At 44.9% G+C, this 21077-nt stretch overlaps 1 protein-coding gene across 1 annotated transcript in view; it reads right to left on the bottom strand.

Moving 5' to 3' along the window:
- LOC117390830 (SAM and SH3 domain-containing protein 1-like) overlaps positions 1-21077 on the bottom strand; it is a 160535-nt gene that overhangs the window by 18389 nt on the left and 121069 nt on the right. The window contains exons 3-8 of the mRNA XM_055231221.1: positions 18413-18463; positions 6685-6734; positions 5697-5737; positions 5033-5116; positions 1020-1132; positions 870-956 (exon numbers count right to left, since the gene is read on the bottom strand). Coding sequence (XP_055087196.1) covers positions 870-956; positions 1020-1132; positions 5033-5116; positions 5697-5737; positions 6685-6734; positions 18413-18463 — 426 coding nt within the window. The remainder of the gene's footprint in view (positions 1-869; positions 957-1019; positions 1133-5032; positions 5117-5696; positions 5738-6684; positions 6735-18412; positions 18464-21077) is intronic.

The following is a 21077-nucleotide window of genomic DNA, read 5'->3' as shown; positions in this document are numbered from 1 at the left end:
ATCTGGATTTATATATTTTCTACAAACCAACACAAGATATTAAGCTATATATAAGGTATTTGCCCAAAAAGGAGCTGTACACAACTGTTCCATGTAAGTCTAGAAAAGTAAAATGTGTCCGGCCCCAGTACAGATACAGTTGTCCCTCACTATATTCACCTTTTGCAGTCTCGCTGTTTTGTGGAGTTTTTTTTTTTGTTTTTTGCATGCTTTTTTTTTGCATGCTTTTTATTACAGTGTATGAACTCCCATTGTGTTCTGCATCCTGATTGCACTGTGACTCTGAAGTGCTGTATGTTTGCAAGTTTTCTCCATGACAAAATGCACAATGTAGATGCAACATTGAGAAAAGTTGGACTTCTGGACATGCTGAGGGAAGGCAGAAGTTACGCAGCTGTAGGGCGCCATTACGGAATAAATTAATCTTCGGTTTGTCACATAAAGAAGGAGGAAAAGAACATAAGGACGACAGCAGCAGTAAGTTTTAAAAGGATGCAAAAAGGGTTGTAACAGCAAGACCATCGTAAGGATGGAGTCTGCTTTAGCTTTGTGGATCAATGACTCCAGGAAAAAGAACATTATAAGACACTACAGCGGAGCGGTGCCAGGACGAAGAGACGGGGTCAGAGGAACTGTGAAATATGTCACTATTAATCATGTCTTATGCGTCCAACCTCATACGTTGATCATTAAAATTTTATTTGTTACAGTATTTCTAAAAGCTGTAATTTGTATTTACAGTACAGTATAGTATTTGGTTTCATTCTATAATACTGTGCTTATTTTTTTTTTATTTATGGAGGTTTGAACTTTGAGATGTGATAAATAAACAAAATCTATTATTATTAATGAGGTTTTATGAGACTTACATTGACGGGCTCGTTAGTGACAGGCTCCACCCACTCGCTGCCCTCTGAGCCACAGGTCAGTCGGCTCTGGCTCTCAAACTCCTTTAGCTACAAACACAAACATTAAACCAATGTAAAGTAAAAGGGACCTTTGTTTCCTGGTTTTCATACCCGAGCCAGAGCTTCTTCTATAGAGATCATGTTCTCCTTCACCATCATCATGAGCTGGATCCTTTCCTCATCGCCCATGGTAACCTCGGACGCCACAAAGCCCACATCATCCCCTGAAAACAAAATATAGACACATTGTTATTTTGCGGGTGGCCCAGTTTCCGTGTTTTGCTAATGCTGTTAGAGAGTTCTGTAATATTGTCATTATGGGGGTTGTGACCATAGCTAACCTGCTAGCCGCCATGTTCCAAACAGAAAGTGAGCATGGGCGTGCTTCCAGCTCCATCGACTCTGGCTCCAATTCACTTTACATTGAAAAACTGCCCCCCCTCTCTGTAACTGCTGCTGTCACACTTGTCATTTTGGTCTTAAAATGTTCGTATTAACAAGCTCTACATGATCCTGGGGGTTTTATTTCACTACTGTGTCTGTAACTCAAGATATGAACATTAATAAGTGTGTTCTTTCCCCAAGATCGTTCCCCTTAGCATTAGCAATAGGTTTGTTTGACAATGTTGCCAAGTGTCCACTGCCTGATGAACCAGTGGTGTGGGCCGGAAGGGACGTAACCTTAAATAGTCTTGCTCTGAATTGGTTCTTTGGTTGCTATGATACTCATGGACGGAATTCCAAATATGGAACTGGGCTCCAAATTGGCCCCTATAACTGTTAGCCTCGATGAGCTTCATTTGACTGGAGCTGAACGCTGTGGGTGACGTCACACTCACTTAGTCCACATTTTACACAGTCTGTGACTGTTTTTATTATGGGGGTTGTAGCTGAAAATGGTTGAGAATGACTGCATTAATGAATAAACATGTATGGTGTAAACACACCGGAGCTAAGGCAAACCTCCATCCACAGAGCGATCCCTACCTCAACCACCACAGAAACCAATGAACTGATATACATTTCAGCAGCAGTGATCCTAGAGATGCTTGGCAATAAGAGCAACCATGGGAGCCATTAGAAGTAATATCCACTATGGAAACGATGGTTAGAGGCTAAAATCAAGGCAGTGCGGAGAGAAGTGAGCCAACTGTCAGAGGCCCAGAGAGGTGTGAAGAAAAAACAAGTACCCAAGAGGTACAGCAAGATACAGCCCATACCTGAAGCACTGGAAACTTCCAAACAAAGACTCCAAGCCTTGGACGCCTAAAGAGGTACACACGAGGTAATAAAGTCAGACGAATAAACTGTCTGTTCACAACACAGCTGGCAAAACTGTACATTTGACGTCAGAGTAATAACACCAGAGCAAACTCACCAGAGCTGGAAACCGAACAGTACTGGAATGGTATATGGGAGAAGGAGGCATCACATAACAGAGATGCACAGTGGCTAGTGGCTCTGAGAGAAGACCACAGTAACCTTCCTGAACAGATTCCAGTTACCATCACAGTGGCAGACATCCAGGAAAGAGTCTCAGGTATGAAAAACTGGACCGCATCAGGCCCTGACATGATCCACGCCTACTGGCTAAAGAAGCTCACTGTTCTCCATGAGCGCCTGGCAGCACAAATGAACCAGCTGCTAATGGATGGGACTCAACCTGAATGGCTAACCAACAGGCATACGATCCTGATCTCGAAGGATGGTACAGTACCATCCAACTATCGGTCAATAACAGCATCAACAGGACTCTAAGGGCCTTCACTGCAAACTTGATGAGGTTGTGGAAAACCAATCTTGAAGCCAATGGCAAGCCACTTGCACAAGTGACCATCAAATGTGGCATATACCAAGGAGACTGCACTGTCCCCACTGCTGTTCTGCATAGGACTGAAACCCACGAGCCAAATAATCAACAAAACTGACTATGGATACTGACTCAGGAATGGGGTCACCATCAGTCACCTCTTCTACATGGATGACATCAAGCTGTACGCTAAGAATGACTGAGACATCAACTCACTGATCCACACCACCAGGATATACAACATAGACATTGGAATGTCATTCGGGCTTAAGAAGTGTAGCCAGATGGTGACAAAGAGAGGGAGTGAGACCAGAAGGGGTCTCACTCCCAAAAGGAACATAGCAGACATTGAGGACAGCTACAAGGAAATCAGCTATGGACAAATACCTCAGACGAGTAAGGCAAGTCCAAAGGAGTCAGCTCTATGCAAGAACAAGACCCAAGCAATAAACAGCTACGCCCGACCTGTAATCCGATACCCAGCAGGAATCATAAGCTGGCCAAAGGAGGAGAGCTTTTGATATTAAGACCCAAAAGCTCCTGACCATGCATGGCGGGTTCTACCCAAAATGCAGCACCCTGAGACTGTACACGAGCCATAAGGAAGAAGGCCAAGGACTAGAGAGTGTGAGAGCCACAGTCCAGGATGAAACATCCAAGATCCGTAAGTACATCAAGGACAAGGCCCCAACAGATAACGTGCTCAGCAAATGTCTCAGACAGTGGAGTGCAGAGGAAGAGGTGCTGGAGGAACCATCAGGGAAGGACAAGCCCCTGCATGGGATGTACCACCGGAACATAACTGAATCATTGCATAACATGAAACATGGCTGACATCAAGAAATCCTACCAGTGGCTTGAGAAAGCTGGACTCAAGGACAGCACAGAGCACAGAGGCCTGGCTGCACTGGAGCAAGCCTTGAGCACTAGAGCGATAAAGGCCCAGATCTACCACACCAGACAAGACCCAAAGTGTAGGCGGTGCAAAGAGGCCCCTGAGACAATCCAGCACATAACTACAGGGTGTAAGATGCTGGCAGGGAAAGCATAGTGTAGTGTAGCATAGTGTACAGAAACATCTGTGCTGCGTACGGACTGGAAACCCTGAGGTCAAGCTGAGAAACACCTCCAAAGGTATTGAAGAATGATCAAGCCAAGATCCCGTAGGACTTCCAGATACAGACTGACAGAATGGTGATGATGAACCAACCACACATTGTGGTGGCGGATAAACAACAGAGAAAAGCCTTTGTGGTGGACATCACAGTACCAAGTGATGGGAACATCAGGAAAAAGGAACGTGAGAAACTAGAGAAATACCAGGGACTCAAAGAGCTGGAGAAGGCCTGGAAGCATCAGTGGTGCCCATGGTCATTGGAGCACTCGGGGCAGTGACCCCCAAACTGTAGGAGTGGTCAGATCCCAGGAAAAAGATCAGACTTTTCAGTCCAGAAAAGTGCAGTACTAGGAACAGCAAAGATACTACGCAGAACCCTCAAGCTCCTAGGCCTCTGGTAGAGGTCCCGAGCATGGCAAAGATATATATATATATATATATATATATATATATATATATATATATATATATATATATATATATATATATATATATATATATATATATATATATGGGGGGGGGGGGGGGGGGGGTCTGTGTGTGTCCGTGTGTGTGTATATGTCTGCAATTAATAACAAAATGCAACAGAATGTTTGAGTCATAGATGTTCATTATTGAAGCCCAGGTCTTTTCATAGAAGCAGAAAAAAAAATAGAAAAAGTCACACGATAGTCACACGATAAACATTGACCACACTTGAGTCTTTCATGTCTGAATATATTACTGTAGTGACAGGGGCGGGGATTTGCACTTCTGCAGTTTTGAACAGGAAGTCAATAGATCATTTCCCATGCGCTATTAACCCATTTCAGATCAATATGAATGTGTTTATGATCAACAAAATTAACCACATGTAAAATGCTTATCTACTGAGGGTTTTTTGAAAACCAATAAACAGCAAAAGTTTCATAATTTTAAGAAACAAATATGAACGAATATAATCAAGCACCAGGTATGTTTCCATGAGAGAATTATATACAGGGCTGTTTCAGAACCAGGTTCATTAAAGTCTCTAGATATAAAGTATTGTTTCAGAACCAGGCTCATCAAAAGCTCTTGCTTTAAGATCCTGTTTTAGTACCAGGCTTGTTAAAGGCTCTGGATTTAAAGTTTTGCTTCAGGACGAGGCTTGTTAAAGGCTCTGGATTTAAATTTGTGTTGCAGTACCAGGCTCGTCAAAGGCATTAAAGTTCTTACCTTTTGAAACATGCCGCTGAGTTCCTTTTTGAGATTTTCGGAAGCTTTGCCAGAATGACCTGCTTCTTCTTTTGCCATCTTTCCCTGAACAGGTCCAAACACAAAAAAAAAAAAAAAAAACATTTCATTTACAGTAAATATGAGTAACTCTGCAGCACAGTACATTCACAATTTTGGTTTCACTATCTTGCTCAAGAGCACGTCACAATAATAAAATGCACCAGAGGGGATTGAACCAACAACTCTTAGCTCCTTAATTCGGTTTAAAGTATTCATATGTATTAAAAACGGGGAAAAAACTTTCCTTTGTACCAGATATTCACTGTCCTTCTCTGCACCACTGTCCTTCTCTGTACCATATATTCACTCTCCTCTGCACCACTGTCCTCCTCTGTACTTATGTCCTTCTAAACACAAATTTACAAGAAAAAAAACCCAAAATAAATGTACGAAAACATGGAAAATGGAACTGGAGCGTCTCCGACCCAGGAGCCGTCACCTGCAGCATTGGGATGTGGGATCTGCATTTTCTTGCTGATTTACATGTTTTAACTCAAAATTATATTATGATATTTTTTCCCCTTTGCCTGTAAATGGCCCTAAGACGCTGCTGGAGTTTTGACCTATTTAAATTTTGTATAAAAAAATAGATTTAGTTTCTTACCTCCTGATCCATTGTCAGAGCTGGACTTATGCATCAGAACTCTACAAAACATTAAACAAAATTTCTTTATTTCTATAAAAAATATTTACAAAATCCAACACCAACCAGTGACTGAATCAATCAAATCAACCAAATCTTATTTCACCATCACCTGTTTTCCAGTGTCATTCGCTTCATTTTGCTGTTATTCAAACATCCTCCTCTCACATATCTGAAACTACAAAAATCTAAACTTCATTATAAAAACTTTAAATTTCTCAAAGGTAAAACTCCAAAAAGTGAAAATAAAAACTGAAAAGTGAGACTGAGGTGGAGCTCGATGGAGAGGCTCAGATTGAGGCTCCAACAAAGAGCTCTTTGGGTTTTAAAACAGCAGCAGAGTCTGCAAGTTCCACCACCTCTCCCTCCCTCTCTCTCCCTCTCTCCCTCCGTCCCTCCCTCTCTTCCTCTGTCCCTCTCCCTCTCTCTCTCTCCCCTACCCCTCTCTCTCCCTTCTCCCTCTCATTCCCCCCTCGCTCTCACTCCCCCGCCTCTTTCTCTCCTCCCTCTCTCTCTCCCCTCTCTCTCGCCCCCGCCACCTCTCTCTCTCCTCTCTCATCTTTTAAATATAAATATGAAGTAATATTATTTTTGAAGAGAGTGATTTAAAAACATAAGTATAAAAAAGCAGCACATAAAAATGTTTCATTGCTTCATTATGAATGTGAAATACACAGGGTCGTTTCAGTAGCTGTGGCTGTATTTGTAGGTGTCTTTAAACTGAACAGGTACAAACAGGAAGCTCAAAGTGAAAGTACTTCCTGTCAAAGTGTGTACAGACAAACAGAAATATCTTCTGTCTGTACAAAGCAAAGTCCTGTTCCTTTTGCAGTGGCTCCTGCTGGACAACTGAGGTATTACATAGAGACTGTCCATACAGTTTGTTTGTTTATGTCAGGACCATGAGAATATAAACCATAAGAAAAACAACACAAACATGAAACAGTACCTTCTGTGGAGCTCTGGAGTGGACGTGTTGCTGCTGAGGCCGAGGGAGTCCTCAAATTTAAAAACAAACGCAACAAATAAGCCATAGGGTTTTGAAAAATTCAACAGAACAAACTGAAATATGCCTCTGTGTGTGTGGCGGTATTTAGAACATTGTGAGGACTCACATTATGGGGACCCCCTCCTTTATGGGACAGAAATCAGGTTCCCATGATATAAACCCTTTATTATTAGATCAAGAACTTGGTTTAAAGTTCAGATCTGTTAAATAGTTTACGGTTGGGGGTTTAGATATAATTTAGGCTAATAGTGACTCTGGTTAAGCTTAGAATCAGTTTCCAGGAAATTAACGAAAATCAAGATAATATCCCCAAAAAGCATGGAAACAGAGTGAGGGTGTGTTTTGGTGTGTGTATATGTGAGGGTTTGTGCATGTGTCTGTGTAGGTGTATGCTTCTGTGTTTGTGTGTTTGTGTGTATGTGCGCGCGTATGTGCGTGCGTATGTGCGAGGGTGTGTGTGTGTTTGTGTGTGTGTGTATATGTGTATGTGTGTGTGTATACACTCACCTGAAGGCTTATTAGGAACACCATACTAATATGGTGTTTGACCCCCTTTCGCCTTCAGAACTGCCTTAATTCTACGCAGCATTGATTCAACAAGGTGCTGAAAGCATTCTTTAGAAATGTTGGCCTATATTGATAGGATAGCATCTTGCAGTTGATGGAGATTTGTGGAATGCACATCCAGGGCACGAAGCTCCCGTTCCACCACATCCCAAAGATGCTCTATCAGGTTGAGATCTGGTGGCTGTGGGGACCATTGTAGTACAGTGAACTCATTGTCATGTTTAAGAAACCAATTTGAAATGATTTGAGCTTTATGACATGGTGCATTATCCTGCTGGAAGTAGCCATCAGAGGATGGGTACATGGTGGTCATGAAGGGATGGCCAGAAACAATGTTCAGGTAGCCCGAGACATTTAAACAATGCCCAATTGGCACTAAGGAACCTAAAGTGTGCCAAGAAAATATCCCCCACACCATTACACCACCACCAGCCTGCACAGTGGTAACAAGGCATGATGGATCCATGTTCTCATTCTGTTTACGCCAAATTCTGACTCTACCATTTGAATGTCTCAACAGAAATCGAGACTCATCAGACCAGGCAACATTTTTCCAGTCTTCAACTGTCCAATTTTGGTGAGCTCGTGCAAATTGTAGCCTCTTTTTCCTATTTGTAGTGGAGATGAGTGGTACCAGGTGGGGTCTTCTGCTGTTGTAGCCCATCCGCCTCAAGGTTGTGCGTGTTGTGGCTTCACAAATGCTTTGCTGCATTCCTCAGTTGTAACGAGTGGTTATTTCAGTCAACGTTGCTCTTCTATCAGCTTGAATCACTCAGCCCATTCTCCTCTGACCTCTAGCATCAACAAGGCATTTTCGCCCATAGGACTGGATGTTTTTCCCTTTTCACACCATTCTTTGTAAACCCTAGAAATGGTTATGCGTGAAAATCCCAGTAACTAAGCAGATTGTGAAATACTCAGACCGGCCCGTCTGGCACCAACAACCATGCCATGCAAAAAATTGCTTAAGGAAGGAGGGGGCGATGCATGCTACAGGATAGACGTACTTTTCTTTTCGCCTGCTCACTGGGCTTGTGTAAACTATTTCTGAGACAGCAATTTGCCGTATTATTTGCCATAGGAGAAGTTAATAACTCCAACATGTCCCTGGAAAACTTTTTTGTAAATCCTCCATCGACTAAAAAGAAAGGAGCGAAAACGGGAGGACGCAAGGCTAATGCTAGCGCTAGCATTGCTTACGCTAGCCAAGATGACACCGACACAGCCGCTGAGAATGATACCGATAGGGAGGCTGGACAGGTGGCTACTGGGTGCGAGGTGGAAAGTGTCGAGACTTTAAGAAAAGATGTGATAGTGGAACGAGTGACCAAGAACATTGAAGAAATGCTTGACAAAAAACTCGCAACTATACTCAAGCCAGTTAACGAACTTTCCGCAAATTTGACGCAATTGCCCAAAGACTGGATGATGTGGAAAAGCGCGTGTCCAACCTGGAGGACGCATCCGCGGCCACTGCACCAAGGCTGGATGTCATGGAGAAATCTCTTAAACGAGCACTGGAACGACTTGACAGCTATGAGAATCAAAGTCGTCGTCAAAATATAAGGATTACCGGATTTAAAGAAGGAACTGAGGGCAGGGACCCAGTGACTTTTTTCGAGCAGTGGATTCCTGAAGTTTTGGAAATGCAAGAGAAACGGATCAAAATCGAGAGAGCGCACCGCACAGGACCGCCGGCTGGATGGGGCAGAGACGGACCAAGAGCTGTTCTGGTGAGACTCCACAACTACACTGATAAAGGAAGGATCCTTTACGCTGAGATGAGGAAGGGAAGAGTGGAAGTGGATGAGAGGCAGATCTCCTTTTATCAGGATTTCTCTGCTGAAGTGGTTAAAAAGAGGCAAGAATCAGCACCGGCACGATTACGGCTGCGGGAGGCAGGTATTAAGTACGTGTTTCTCTACCCAGCGGTGATCAAGATCTTTCATCAGAACGGCAAGACTACCACTCTCTCCAACATGGAAGAGCTCAATAACTTCATAAAGACACTTCCCCAGTGACTTATGATTCACCGTTCATATGAGGTAACAGTGTTGACACTGTTTAAAATGGTGTGGTATTTCCAACTGGTTATATTGTTCTAAACAAGTAAGTGTGATGCTCACTGTTATTTTAAGTCACATGTTTAATTTGGCACTTTTATGGCATACTTAAATGCGGTCCAGGGAGCAGTGCGTGAGCCGTTACTGGTTCTCTTTATTTCAGATTCGTTACCCCCGCTATACTCTAGATATAGGGTATGAAGATATTGTATTTTTACTTTTTTGTATTTTATTTTGCAGGCTGTGTCCTCTTGGACATGAGCCTACGCGGGTTAAATCCAAGCCTTGTGTTCTGTTTTTGCTTGGATTATCTTAAGTTTTGCTTGCTAGCACAGAGAGGTTTCTTGAGACATATTTTAGATTCAGCTTTGTTGTTCCAGATGCAGCACAAATATACTAAACAAAATGTAGATGAATATTAGGATACGTACTTGGAATATTAAAGGTTCAAATAATCCAGTGAAAAGGAAAGCCATCCTAAATAGTTTAAAGAAAGATGGAATACAAATAGCCTTACTGCAAGAGGCTCATCTCACAGATGAGGAACACAAAAAATATTTAAGGGAGTGGGTAGGTCAAGTCTAATTTTCATCCTATTCAACAAATAAAAGGGGGGTGATAATATTAATAAACAAAAAGTTGCCATTTACAGTTACAGACACATTTAAGGATACAGAGGGTAGGATAATTTTAATCAAGGGTATTTTATATGGAGAAGTTATTTTATTGGGCAACATCTATAGCCCTAACGTACATGACGAAGACTTCTACGCCCTGCTTCTCAGCCAACTTGCAGAGATGGACTCTTCAAATATACTGATAGGAGGTGACTTTAACAGCTCTTTATGCCCCATAATGGACAGATGCCCCCCACTAAACACCCAATCAAAACAAGCAAGGGCAGTAAGGAATAGTTTAGACGAATTTGAGTTAGTGGATGTCTGGAGGCATTTCAATCCCTCAGTGAAGAGCTTTACATTTCATTCTCTGCCTCATTCGTCAATGACACGCATTGATTACATATTTGTGTCAAGACACTTGACACACCTGGTTCAAGAATCAGATATAGGTATCATTGGACTTTCCGATCATGCCCCTGTAAGCCTTGTGATGCAATCACCAAGGCAGCTAAAACGTACAATCTCCTGGAGGATGAACAATTTACTTTTTTTAGATGATGGCTTTATTAAACTTATGGAAGAGCAGACTGACCTTTATTTAAGTGTTAATGATAATGATGATGCTGACCCAAGGGTTGTATGGGATGCCTACAAAGCTTATATGCGGGGCATAATAATATCATATTCAAGTCATAAGAAGAAGGAACGATTAATAGAACAAACTAAACTTGAAAATAAAATTAGAAAATTGGAGGAGGAATACTTGGCATATAAGTCAATTGACATTTTGGCAGAACTTAAGACACTTAGAGCAATGTTAAGTGATATGATCACAAAGAAAGCTGAGAGAGATATTTTCTATGCAAAACAAAGATTTTTTTGAATTTGGGAACAAACCAAATAAACTATTGGCCAAACTGGCAAGGGGCTCCCCTCGCAGTGTTTTCATATCCGCAGTGTGTGATGATAGTGGTGTTCGACAAGTGGATAATAAACACATCAATGACTGTTTTAAACAGTTTTACGAAAAACCTATATCGCTCTGAGGTTAACTATGAGGAACTATGAGGTAGCTTCCTAGACAAGTTGAATATGCCTCATATATCTGTAGATCAAGCCAAAGGTCTAGAAGGCCCCATACCACTACCAGAAATTGAAAAAGCGATCGAATCACTTAAATCGGGCAAATGTACTGGAGCTGATGGATATCCTGCTGAATTTTATAAAGTTTTAAAAGGGAAAATTTCTAAGTTATTGCAAAGAGTTTTCAACAAATCCTTTGAATATTTGAAATTACCAGAGACAATGTATCTTGCCACTATAAATGTTATACCAAAAAAAGACAGGGACCCAGAATTGTGCTCCTCATACCGGCCAATAAGTTTACTTGGTGTGGACATGAAGATTCTGTCAAAGATACTGGCTAACAGATTGGAAAAGGTTGTGCCAGATATAATTAATATGGACCAAACTGGCTTTATGAAGGACCGTCTGTCCTCAAATAATACAAGACGTTTAATTAATATTATACAATATCTCAACCAGTGTCAAATACCAGGGGCTATTGTCTCGATGGATGCTGAAAAGGCCTTTGATCGCATTGAGTTGAAATATATGCTTAAAGTGCTTAAAAGATTTGGGTTCCAAAATAAATTTATAAATTGGATAAAAGTTTTATAGAAAGAGCCCAAGGCCTCTGTCTTGACAAATGGTCTTCTGTCTGCACCATTTAGATTGGAGAGGGGGACGGCTCAAGGAAGTCCCCTGTCGCCCCTTCTGTTTTCCTTGTTTTCCATAGAGCCTTTGGCAATAGCAATCAGACAGAATGAAAATATAAAAGGAACAATAATTGGTTCAAAAGAGTATAAAATATTGCTATATGCTGACGACCTTCTTCTGACTCTGACAAAACTTGAAACCTCAATTCCTACTCTTATTGACTGCATAAAAGAATTTGGCCAGATATCTGGATATAAGGTAAATTTTGAGAAATCAGAAATAATGCCTTTAGTCAGGTGTGATCACTCTGAACCAGCTTTTGTTAAACCATTTCGATGGGCCCCTACAAGTTTGAAATATTTGGGTATTCATATTACACCCAAAACTAGTCAACTGTATTCAGAGAATATCAATACTTTAATTATCCACATTAAAGAAAAGTTAGCTGGTTGGAAAAAGCTCCCCATCTCATTCCTTGGTAGGGTCAACCTTGTTAAAATGATAATACTCCCAAAGCTAATATATCCAGTGTCAATGCTTTTTATTTTGCTTAATCCAAAAGATGTTAGTGATATAAATAGGGCGATATCCGATTTTATTTGGGCAGGAAGAAAACCTAAGATTAAATTGGAAATTTTACAACTTCCAAAGGAGTTGGGAGGTTGGGGCGTGCCTAAGATTGAAAACTATGTACTTTCTATACATGCAAGAATCATTTCAATGTGGGCCTGTGGAAATTATGAGATGCCATGGCTTGAGATTGAGAGGACACTCTGTAAACCCTTTTGTCCCGTAAATTTGTTAGATAAAAAGGATAAGGAATTACCACTTACGATTAAGGACAACTATTTGATTAACAATGCTTTTAAAACATGGAGCCTTTTAAAGAAAATGTATGGGAATAATCTGAAATTATCTACTCTGACCACACTGGTGGACAACCCAGATTTGGTAGCAAAGGGTGCTGGTCTCGATCTCAGATCATGGCAAGAAGCTGGCATCAGAAGGATACATGATCTATGGGACAATGGAAAGTTCAAGTCATTTGAAGAAATACAAGCCAAATATAAGATCCCTGCTAAAGAGTTTTATAAATATCTCCACCTTAGGCATTTTGTAAAATCAAAATGGAAATCTCTGGAGTTCACACAGTGTCCTGTGTTAATCTTCTTGAACAAACTATTTTGGATTGTCAAAAACGGGGGCATTTTGTCTCAAGATTTTATTCTGAGTTTCAAGGGATGAAGAAGGACAGACTTAAATGTTTATGATTATCATGGAATGTGCTGCTTAAAACAACAATTGACAATGAAACAAAATTCTGATATTGCCGTCTAAAATATCAATATGTAATCGACATAAAGAAATGCAATACAATATCTTACACAATGTTTACATCTCTCCATATATATATATATATATATATATATATATATATATATAGCAAGTACACTCCAGGAATCTCTCCAAACTGTCCCAAATGTAACTTAGTTCCGGGGACCAGATTCCATTGTTTATGGGAGTGTAAGATTATACAGTCATTTTGGGATGTCGTGTGTAGAGAGGTTGGCTCTGTTGTGGGGCGGACCCTGTCTCCCAGTCCGTTGCTTTGTCTTTTGGGGTTTATACCTGTAGACTTGATGGCTCACAAAGATGTCATACAATTCCTCCTGATGCTGGGTAGAAAAACTATAATGTCAAAATGGGTTGGTAATGATGCCCCCTCTGTCCAAATATGGAAAAATTTAATATCTGAGATGGTGTCTTTAGAACGGTTAAGATATTGCCTCAGTGGTAAGTCCAATCTGTTCAAAAAATGGGAAAATCTTCTGGACTGTTTGAAAATTAAAAGGATAGAGGTGGAATACTAACAATATTTGCTGAATGTTGTTTTCATCTCGTCATAAATGCTGCATCTGATATGACTCAATTAATTATTATCTCTTTGCTGAAGTAATGTGCTAAGCTGTGCTGTTGTTCTTTGTGTGTTTGGGTTTTACTTTAATCTGTATAAAGCGAAATTCAATAAAAATAATATCAAAGAAAAAATAAAAATTGCTTAAATCACCTTTCTTTCCCATTCTGACATTCAGTTTGGAGTTCAGGAGATTGTCTTGACCAGGACCACACCCCTAAATGTATTGAAGCAACTGCCATGTGATTGGTTGATTAGATAATTGCATTAAGGAGAAATTGAACAGGTGTTCCTAATAATCCTTTAGGTGAGTGTATATGTATATGTGTGTGTGTTTCTGAGTGTGTCTGAGTGTGTCCGAGTGTGTCTGAGTGTGTAAGTGAACAGTATTTTTCTATCAGAGCTTGAGCCTAAACTGAAATTGTCCTTCAGATGCCCTGGAGTCAGAGTCACTGGTTTAAACAGGTTTAAAAAGAAGATCAAACTGTGATGTTGATATGACGCTGAGTTTGTGAAATGGAAAAAAAACTCTAAAAACATTATATAATGGCATAATTTTCTATATAATTTGTCCTGTGTTGTACTTTGGCCTTTTTGTGCTATTGTAAATTGAAATGTAATTTCATTTGTTTCAGTAAAGATAAATTGTTTATTTTTTTCTGCTGGGTAGGCTTGTCTCCAGGGAGAACTAATCACATTGCCTGGAATGTTTCACAGTGTGGTGCTTGTTCTAATGCCATACAGTGGAGCATTGCAGGCTTATCTATAACATCTTCACAAAGACAAGCAGCTAGCAGACCATCAAGCCATCGATCCATTTTCTTCCTCTTATCCGCGACCAGGTTGTGAGGGTAGCAGTCTAAGCAGGGACTCCCAGACTTCCCTTACCCCAGACACGTCCTCCAGCTCTTCCGGTGGGACTCCAAGGTATTTTCAGGCCAGCCTAGAGACAAAGTCCCTCCAGCATGTCCTGGATCTTCCCCGGAGCCTCCACCCAGTGCAACATGCCCAGAACACCTACGAAGGGAGGCGTCCAGGCATCCAGGAAAGATGCCTGAGCCACCTCAACTGGCTCCTCAAGACGTGGAAGAGCAGAGACTCTACTCCAAGCTCTTCCGGTGTGACTGAGCTCCTCACCCTATCTCTAAGGGTGTGCCTAGCCACCCTGCGGAGGAAAACGATTTTGGCCCCTTGTATCTGTGATCTTGTCGTTTCAGTCATTACCCAAAGCTCATGGCCATAGGTGAGGGTAGGAATGTAGATTGTTCGGTAAATCGAGATCTTTGCCCTTCCGCTCAGCTCCTTCTTTAATAATAATAATAATAATGTAATGCCTTACACTTGTAATGCACTTTACAGGCTTGTCAAAGCCTCTCAAAGCGCTACACTATAGTCATTATTCATTCATTTCCACACTTGGTGATGGTAAGCTACTATTGCAGCCACAGCTGCCCTGGGGAGACTGACGGAAGCGAGGCTGCCAATCTGCGCCATCGGCCCCTCCGACCAACACCTATCATTCACGCACACACCACTTTCATACTAGGCAATTTGGGTGAAGTGTCTTGCCTAAGGACACAACGACAGATCGAGCGGGACTCGATCCTCCGACCTTCGGGTTGGGGGACCAACACTCTAACCACTGAGCCACTGTCTTTACCACAACGGACCAATGCTGCGACCTCATCACTGCAGATGCTGCACCAATCCACCTGTCAATCTCACGCTCCGTCCTTCCCTCACTAGTGAAGAAGAACCCAAAATACTTGAACTCCTCCACTTAAGGCCAGGACTCTCCACCACCAAGCAAGCTTTTTTCTGGTCGAGAACCATAGCTTTGGATTTGAAGGAGCTGATTCTCATCCCAGCCTGCTGCAGGTCCTGGCTTGATGAAGCCATAGTGGACCTTCAACCAGAAAGTTTCTAAGTGCAGCTTTAAGCAAATATTTTATTCTGTCTTGGAGACAGATTTCCAAATGTTTGGAATAAAAATGATTGTTCCATCCATCCATCCATTTTCTTACGCTTATCCGGAAACAGGGGGCAGCAGTCTAAGCAGGAACTCCCAGACGTCTCTCACCCCAGACACGTCCTTCAGCTCCTCCGGTGGGACTCCAAGGCGTTTCCAGGCCAGCTGAGAGACATAGTCCCTCCAGCATGTCCTGGAACATCCCCGGGGCTTCCTCCCGATGGGACATGCCCAGTGGGACATGCCCTCTCTATGGAGAGGTCCAGGAGGCATCCTGAGCAGATGCCCGAGCCATCTCAGCTGGCTCCTCTCGACATGTAGGAGCAGCAGCTCTACTCCAAGCTCCTCCTCTGTGGCTGAGCTCCTCACCCTACCTCTAAGGGAGTGCCCAGCCACCCTGCAGAGAAAGCTCATTTCAGCCGCTTTTAACCGTGATCTTGTTCTTTTGATCATTACACAAAGCTCATGACCATAGCTGAGGGTAGGAACGTAGATTGACCGGTAAATCGAGAGCTTCACCTTTTGACTCAACTCCTTCTTTACCACAACAGTCTGATACAGTGACCGCATCACTGATGAGAAACATTGATGAGATTCTGTGGTTCCCAAATCAGACCCCCTCTGGCCCCTGACATAGAAATTTTGTCCATAAAAACAATGAACAGAACCGGTGACAATGGGCAGCCCTGCGGAGCCCAACATGCACCGGTAACAGCTCTGACTTACTGCCGGCAATGCAAACACAGCTTCTGCAATAATAAAAGGACTGGACAGCCCTTATCAAAGAGCCCCGGACCCCATACTCTCCGAGCACCCCCCAAAGGACCCCATCGGGGACATGCTCGAATGCCTTCTCCAGATCCACAAAGTACATGTGGACTGGTTGGGCAAACTCCCATGAGCCCTCTAGCACCTGATGGAGAGTATAGAGCTCCTCCTCCTGAATCCATGGTTTGACTTTCAGACAGATTTTCCTCTCCAGTACCCTGGAATCAATCCTCAGCCAGGAAGGCTGAGGATTGACTGTAATTGGAACACACTCTCCGGTTCCCATTCTTATACAGAGGGACTACCCTCCCGACCACCACGCGATGTTGCAGAGTGTCAGCCAAGACAGCCCCACAAAATCCTGAGAGTTAAGGTACTCGGGATGGATCTCATCCAACCCTGGGGCCTTTCCACCGAGGATCTTGCCAACCACCTCGTTGACTTCAACCAGGGTGATGGATGACGTCCCCAGTCTCTGCTTCCCCCTCGGAAGACATGATGGTGGGATTGAAGAGATCCTCAAAGTATTCCTTCCACCATCCAGGTTGTGAGGGTCACAGTCTAAGCAGGGACAACATCCCCAATCAAGGTCAGCAGCCCTTCACCCGCACTGTAAACAGTTTTGTAGAAGCACCGCTTCCCCCTACGGAGGCGTCGGACAGTTTGTCAGAATTTCTTTGAGGCCGATAATCCTCCTCCATGGCCTCTCCGAACTCCTCCCAACCCCGAGTTTTTGCCACCACGACAGCACGAGCCGCGACACGTTTGGACCGACGGTACTCGTCAGCTGCCTCAGGAGTCCCAGACATTCCCAGCAGACCCTCATGATATGCTTGGGCCTGCCAGGGCTGTCCGGCTTCCTCCTTCACCAGCGGATACAACTCATCACCAGGTGATCGGTTGACAGATCTGTGCCTCTCTTCACCTGAGTGTCCAAGACAGGTGGCCGGAGGTCAGATGACACGACAACAAAGTCGATCATCGACCTCTGACCTAGGGTGTCCTGGTGCCACGTGCACTGATGGACACCCTTGGGCTCAAACATGGTGTTCATTATGGACAAACTGTGGCTAGCACAGAAGACCAATAACAGAACACCACTCGGGTTCAGATCAGTGAGGCCGTTCTTCCCGATCACTCCTCTCCAAGTGTCACTGTCATTACCCACATGGGCATTGAAGTCCCCGAGGAGAACAATGGAGTCCTTGGTCGGTGTACTGTGTAGCACCCCTCCCTGGCACTCCAAGAAGGCCAGGTACTCTGCATTGCTGTCCCCGGCCCAAAGGTGCAGGGACGCGACCCTCTTGTTCACCGGGGTGAACTCCAATACAAGGTGCCTGAGCTGTGGGGCAATGAGCAAGCCCACACCAGCTCACCGGTTCTCCTTGTGGGCAATGCCAGAGAAATGGAGAGTCCAGCCCCTCGCGAGGAGTTGGGTTCCAGAGCCCAAGCTGTGCATGGAGGTGAGGCCGACTATATCTAACCAGTAACGCTTAACCTCCCACACAAGCTCAGACTCTTTCCCCCCCATCAAGGCAATAGGCCATGTCCCCAGAGCCAGTCTCCATGTCTGGCGATCCAGTCACCGAGGCCCCCCGCCTTTGACTGCTGCCCAGATCTCCTCACACCAGCCTTCCATGGCTCCTCCCACAGGTGCTGGGCAGACGTAAGGACAGCCCCACGTCGCTCCTTTGGGCTGAGCCCAGCCGACCCCATGGGGAAAGGCCCAGCCACCAACCATCATTGGTGAGCACCCACCCGAGGCCTGGTTCCAGGGTGGGGTCCCGGTAACGCCTGGCCTTGATTGTGTACTCATCATGGAAGGCTTCTGAACTGCTCTTGTCTGACCCGTCCCCCTAGACCTGTTCGCAATGGGTCACCATACCAGGGGTATTAAGCTCCCAGGATCATTCAGGTCTCAAACCCTCTACCACGTTAAGTTGGTGGTTCAGGGAGGGGTGATTGTTCTGATTTACAATCATTTAAATGTTTGACCGCATTTGAAAAATCCACTCAAAGCCTTGGTGACTTGGTAGTTGAGCATTACCTGGATCTGGGAGCGCAGCTGTAGAGACATGGACAGAGACTCCACTTTGCCCTGAAACAAATGACAAATATGACCACTTACATCCAAAGTGAAACTAGATCCTCATTAGAACAGGTATCAAAGTACTACAGAATATCACATAAAGACTTTATCTGTGCCAGAACTCAATAACACTAAAGAAACTATTACTTTGTGTGTTTTAAAGTATCTGCCCTGAAAGACCTCAGAAACTCAAGTGCTTTACTCTGAGAATAGAAGCCATATTTAAGTTTGTGTCATAATGGCTGGTGTAAGGTGGACCAAAGTGTGCAGAACTCGGGGCAGATTTACAGCGTTTATTTACAGTTTGTGCAATAAGACAAGAGTTCATTAAACCAACAGGGAGCGGGGAGCGGGGTGCGAGCCTGGGTCCGGGAATGTGTCGCGGTGAGCCGGAACAGGAACAGAGAGCGGCCAGGACCAGGGCGAGGACGGGAACGGAGCCACAGAGAGCCGAGCAGGGGTAGTCCAAGGAGCGGGAGACGAGGAGCAAGCCGGAGCCAAAGATGAGACGAGGAGGTGAAGACAAGGGGTTGACTGTACCGGAGCTGGAGCGCAGAGTCAGGAGCAGGACCAGAGACCCAGAACAGGGACGAGCGAGAGAGCAGGAATCTGGGGAGCAGCAAAAATCCAGTAAGCATCAAAAATAGGGAACCAGAATTGCAAAAACAAAGCTGGAGCATTCACGTGGACACGAGGATGATCTGGCCCAGAGTGTCTGAAGCTCGTCCATCTTATGCTCCGCAGCAGGTGGAGGTGATTGCGCTGATGCGCTCCAGGTCGCTGGTGTGGACGGGCTTGACCTGAGAGACGTGAAAGGTCGGGTGGATACGGAGAGACGGGGGCAGGGATAACTGGATGGCGGACGGATTAATGATCTTGGTAATTTTGAATGGACCAAGAAAACGGAGGGGCAGCTTGTGGGAATCGGTCTTCAAGGGGATGGTTTGGACGACAGCCACACCATCTGGCCGGGCCGGTACTCAGGAGCCGGGACACGGTGACGATCGGCCGCCTTGGTGCGTGCTCCCGCTCGGAGGAGTGCGGTCCTGGTTTTCCTCCAGACCATGCGACAGCCATGGAGGTGATGGAGGGAACCACCAGGTCCCTCTCTTCTGTAGGAAAGAGCAGGGGCTGATACCCGAGGGACGCCTGGAAGGGAGACATGCCTGTAGCCGAGCTTACTAGGGCGTTATGGGCGTATTCGATCCAGAGCATGTAGGAGCTCCAGGCTGCGGGGTTCGCAGAGACTACACACCGCAGGGCTGACTCCAGGTCCTGGTTGGCCCGCTCGGTCTGACCATTTGACTGCGGGTGGAAACCAGACGTAAGGCTGACCGTAGCACCCAGATCCTCGCAGAAGGCGCGCCACACCTGGGACATGAACTGGGTGCCCCGGTCTGACACGATGTCCGCTGGGATGCCATGGAGCCAGAAGACATGGTTGGTGAGTTGATCGGCGGTTTCTTTGGCAGACGGGAGCTTGGGCAGAGCAATGAAGTGGGCGGCCTTGGAGAAGCGATCCACCATGGTCAGGATAATCGTATTCCCCTGGGAGGGAGGAAGGCCAGCGACGAAATCCACCGCCACATGGGACCAAGGCCGCCTTGGAACTGTGAGGAGATGTAGGAGACCGGAGGGTGGTGAGTGGGAGGCCTTAGCCCGGGCACATACCTGGCAGGCCGACACGTAGGCCCGAGTGTCCTTGTCCATAGTGGGCCACCAGAAGTGTTGCTTGAACAAGGAGAGGGAGCGACTGACACCGGGATGGCAGGCGAACTTGGAGCCGTGGACCCACTCAGAAAGGACAGAGTTAGGTACAAAGAGTTTGCCTGGCGGGCCGTTACCTAGGTCAGGTTCGTTGTTCTGGGCCGCCCAGACAGTGTCCTCTATCTCCCAATGGACCGCGGCCACCACACAGGAGGGAGGAATGATGGTTTCGGCAGAGGTGGCACTGGCCTGGTAGTGTGGGTGATCAAACACTAATTTAAAAGCGGAAACAAAGTTGTTAAAGTTCAAATTGTCCACAGGTGTGTTCGAGAGTCGTGCCTCCACCCACTGGAGAGCCCTTCCCCAGAGTAATCCACAGATGTCACGTATCTTTGCGGCCTCAGAACTAAAACGGGTGGGGCACTGCTGGAATACGAATATACATTTGATTGTAATCCAGCAAGGTCCTAATGGATTGGTCATGCTGCCCAATAATCACACCGTGGTGGGAGAACACCTGGCGCAGCAACTGGTCCGGTCCCAAGTCCGCTTGGTCCATTGTGGCCAGATCGTTCTGTCGTAATGGCTGGTGTAAGGCAGACCAAAGAGTGCAGAACTCGGGGCAGATTTATAGTGTTTATTTACAGTTTGTGCAATAAGACAAGAGTTCATTAAACCAACAGGGAGCGGGGAGCGGGGTGCGAGCCTGGGTGAGCAGGAACAGGAACAGAGAGTGGCCAGGACCAGGGCAAGGATGGGAACGGAGCCACAGACAGCCGAGCAGGGGTAGTCCAAGTAGCAGGAGACGAGGAGCAAGCCGGAGCCAAAGATGAGACGAGGAGGTGAAGACAAGGGGTTGACTGTACCGGAGCTGGAGCGCAGAGTCAGGAGCAGGACCAGAGACCAGGAGCAGGGA

This window comes from Periophthalmus magnuspinnatus, chromosome 22 (genome assembly GCF_009829125.3).
Source record: "Periophthalmus magnuspinnatus isolate fPerMag1 chromosome 22, fPerMag1.2.pri, whole genome shotgun sequence".
Classification (NCBI taxonomy): Eukaryota; Metazoa; Chordata; class Actinopteri; order Gobiiformes; family Gobiidae; genus Periophthalmus; species Periophthalmus magnuspinnatus.
The sequence above is the reverse complement of the archived record's forward strand: the minus strand, read 5'-3'. Positions and strand labels throughout refer to the sequence as shown.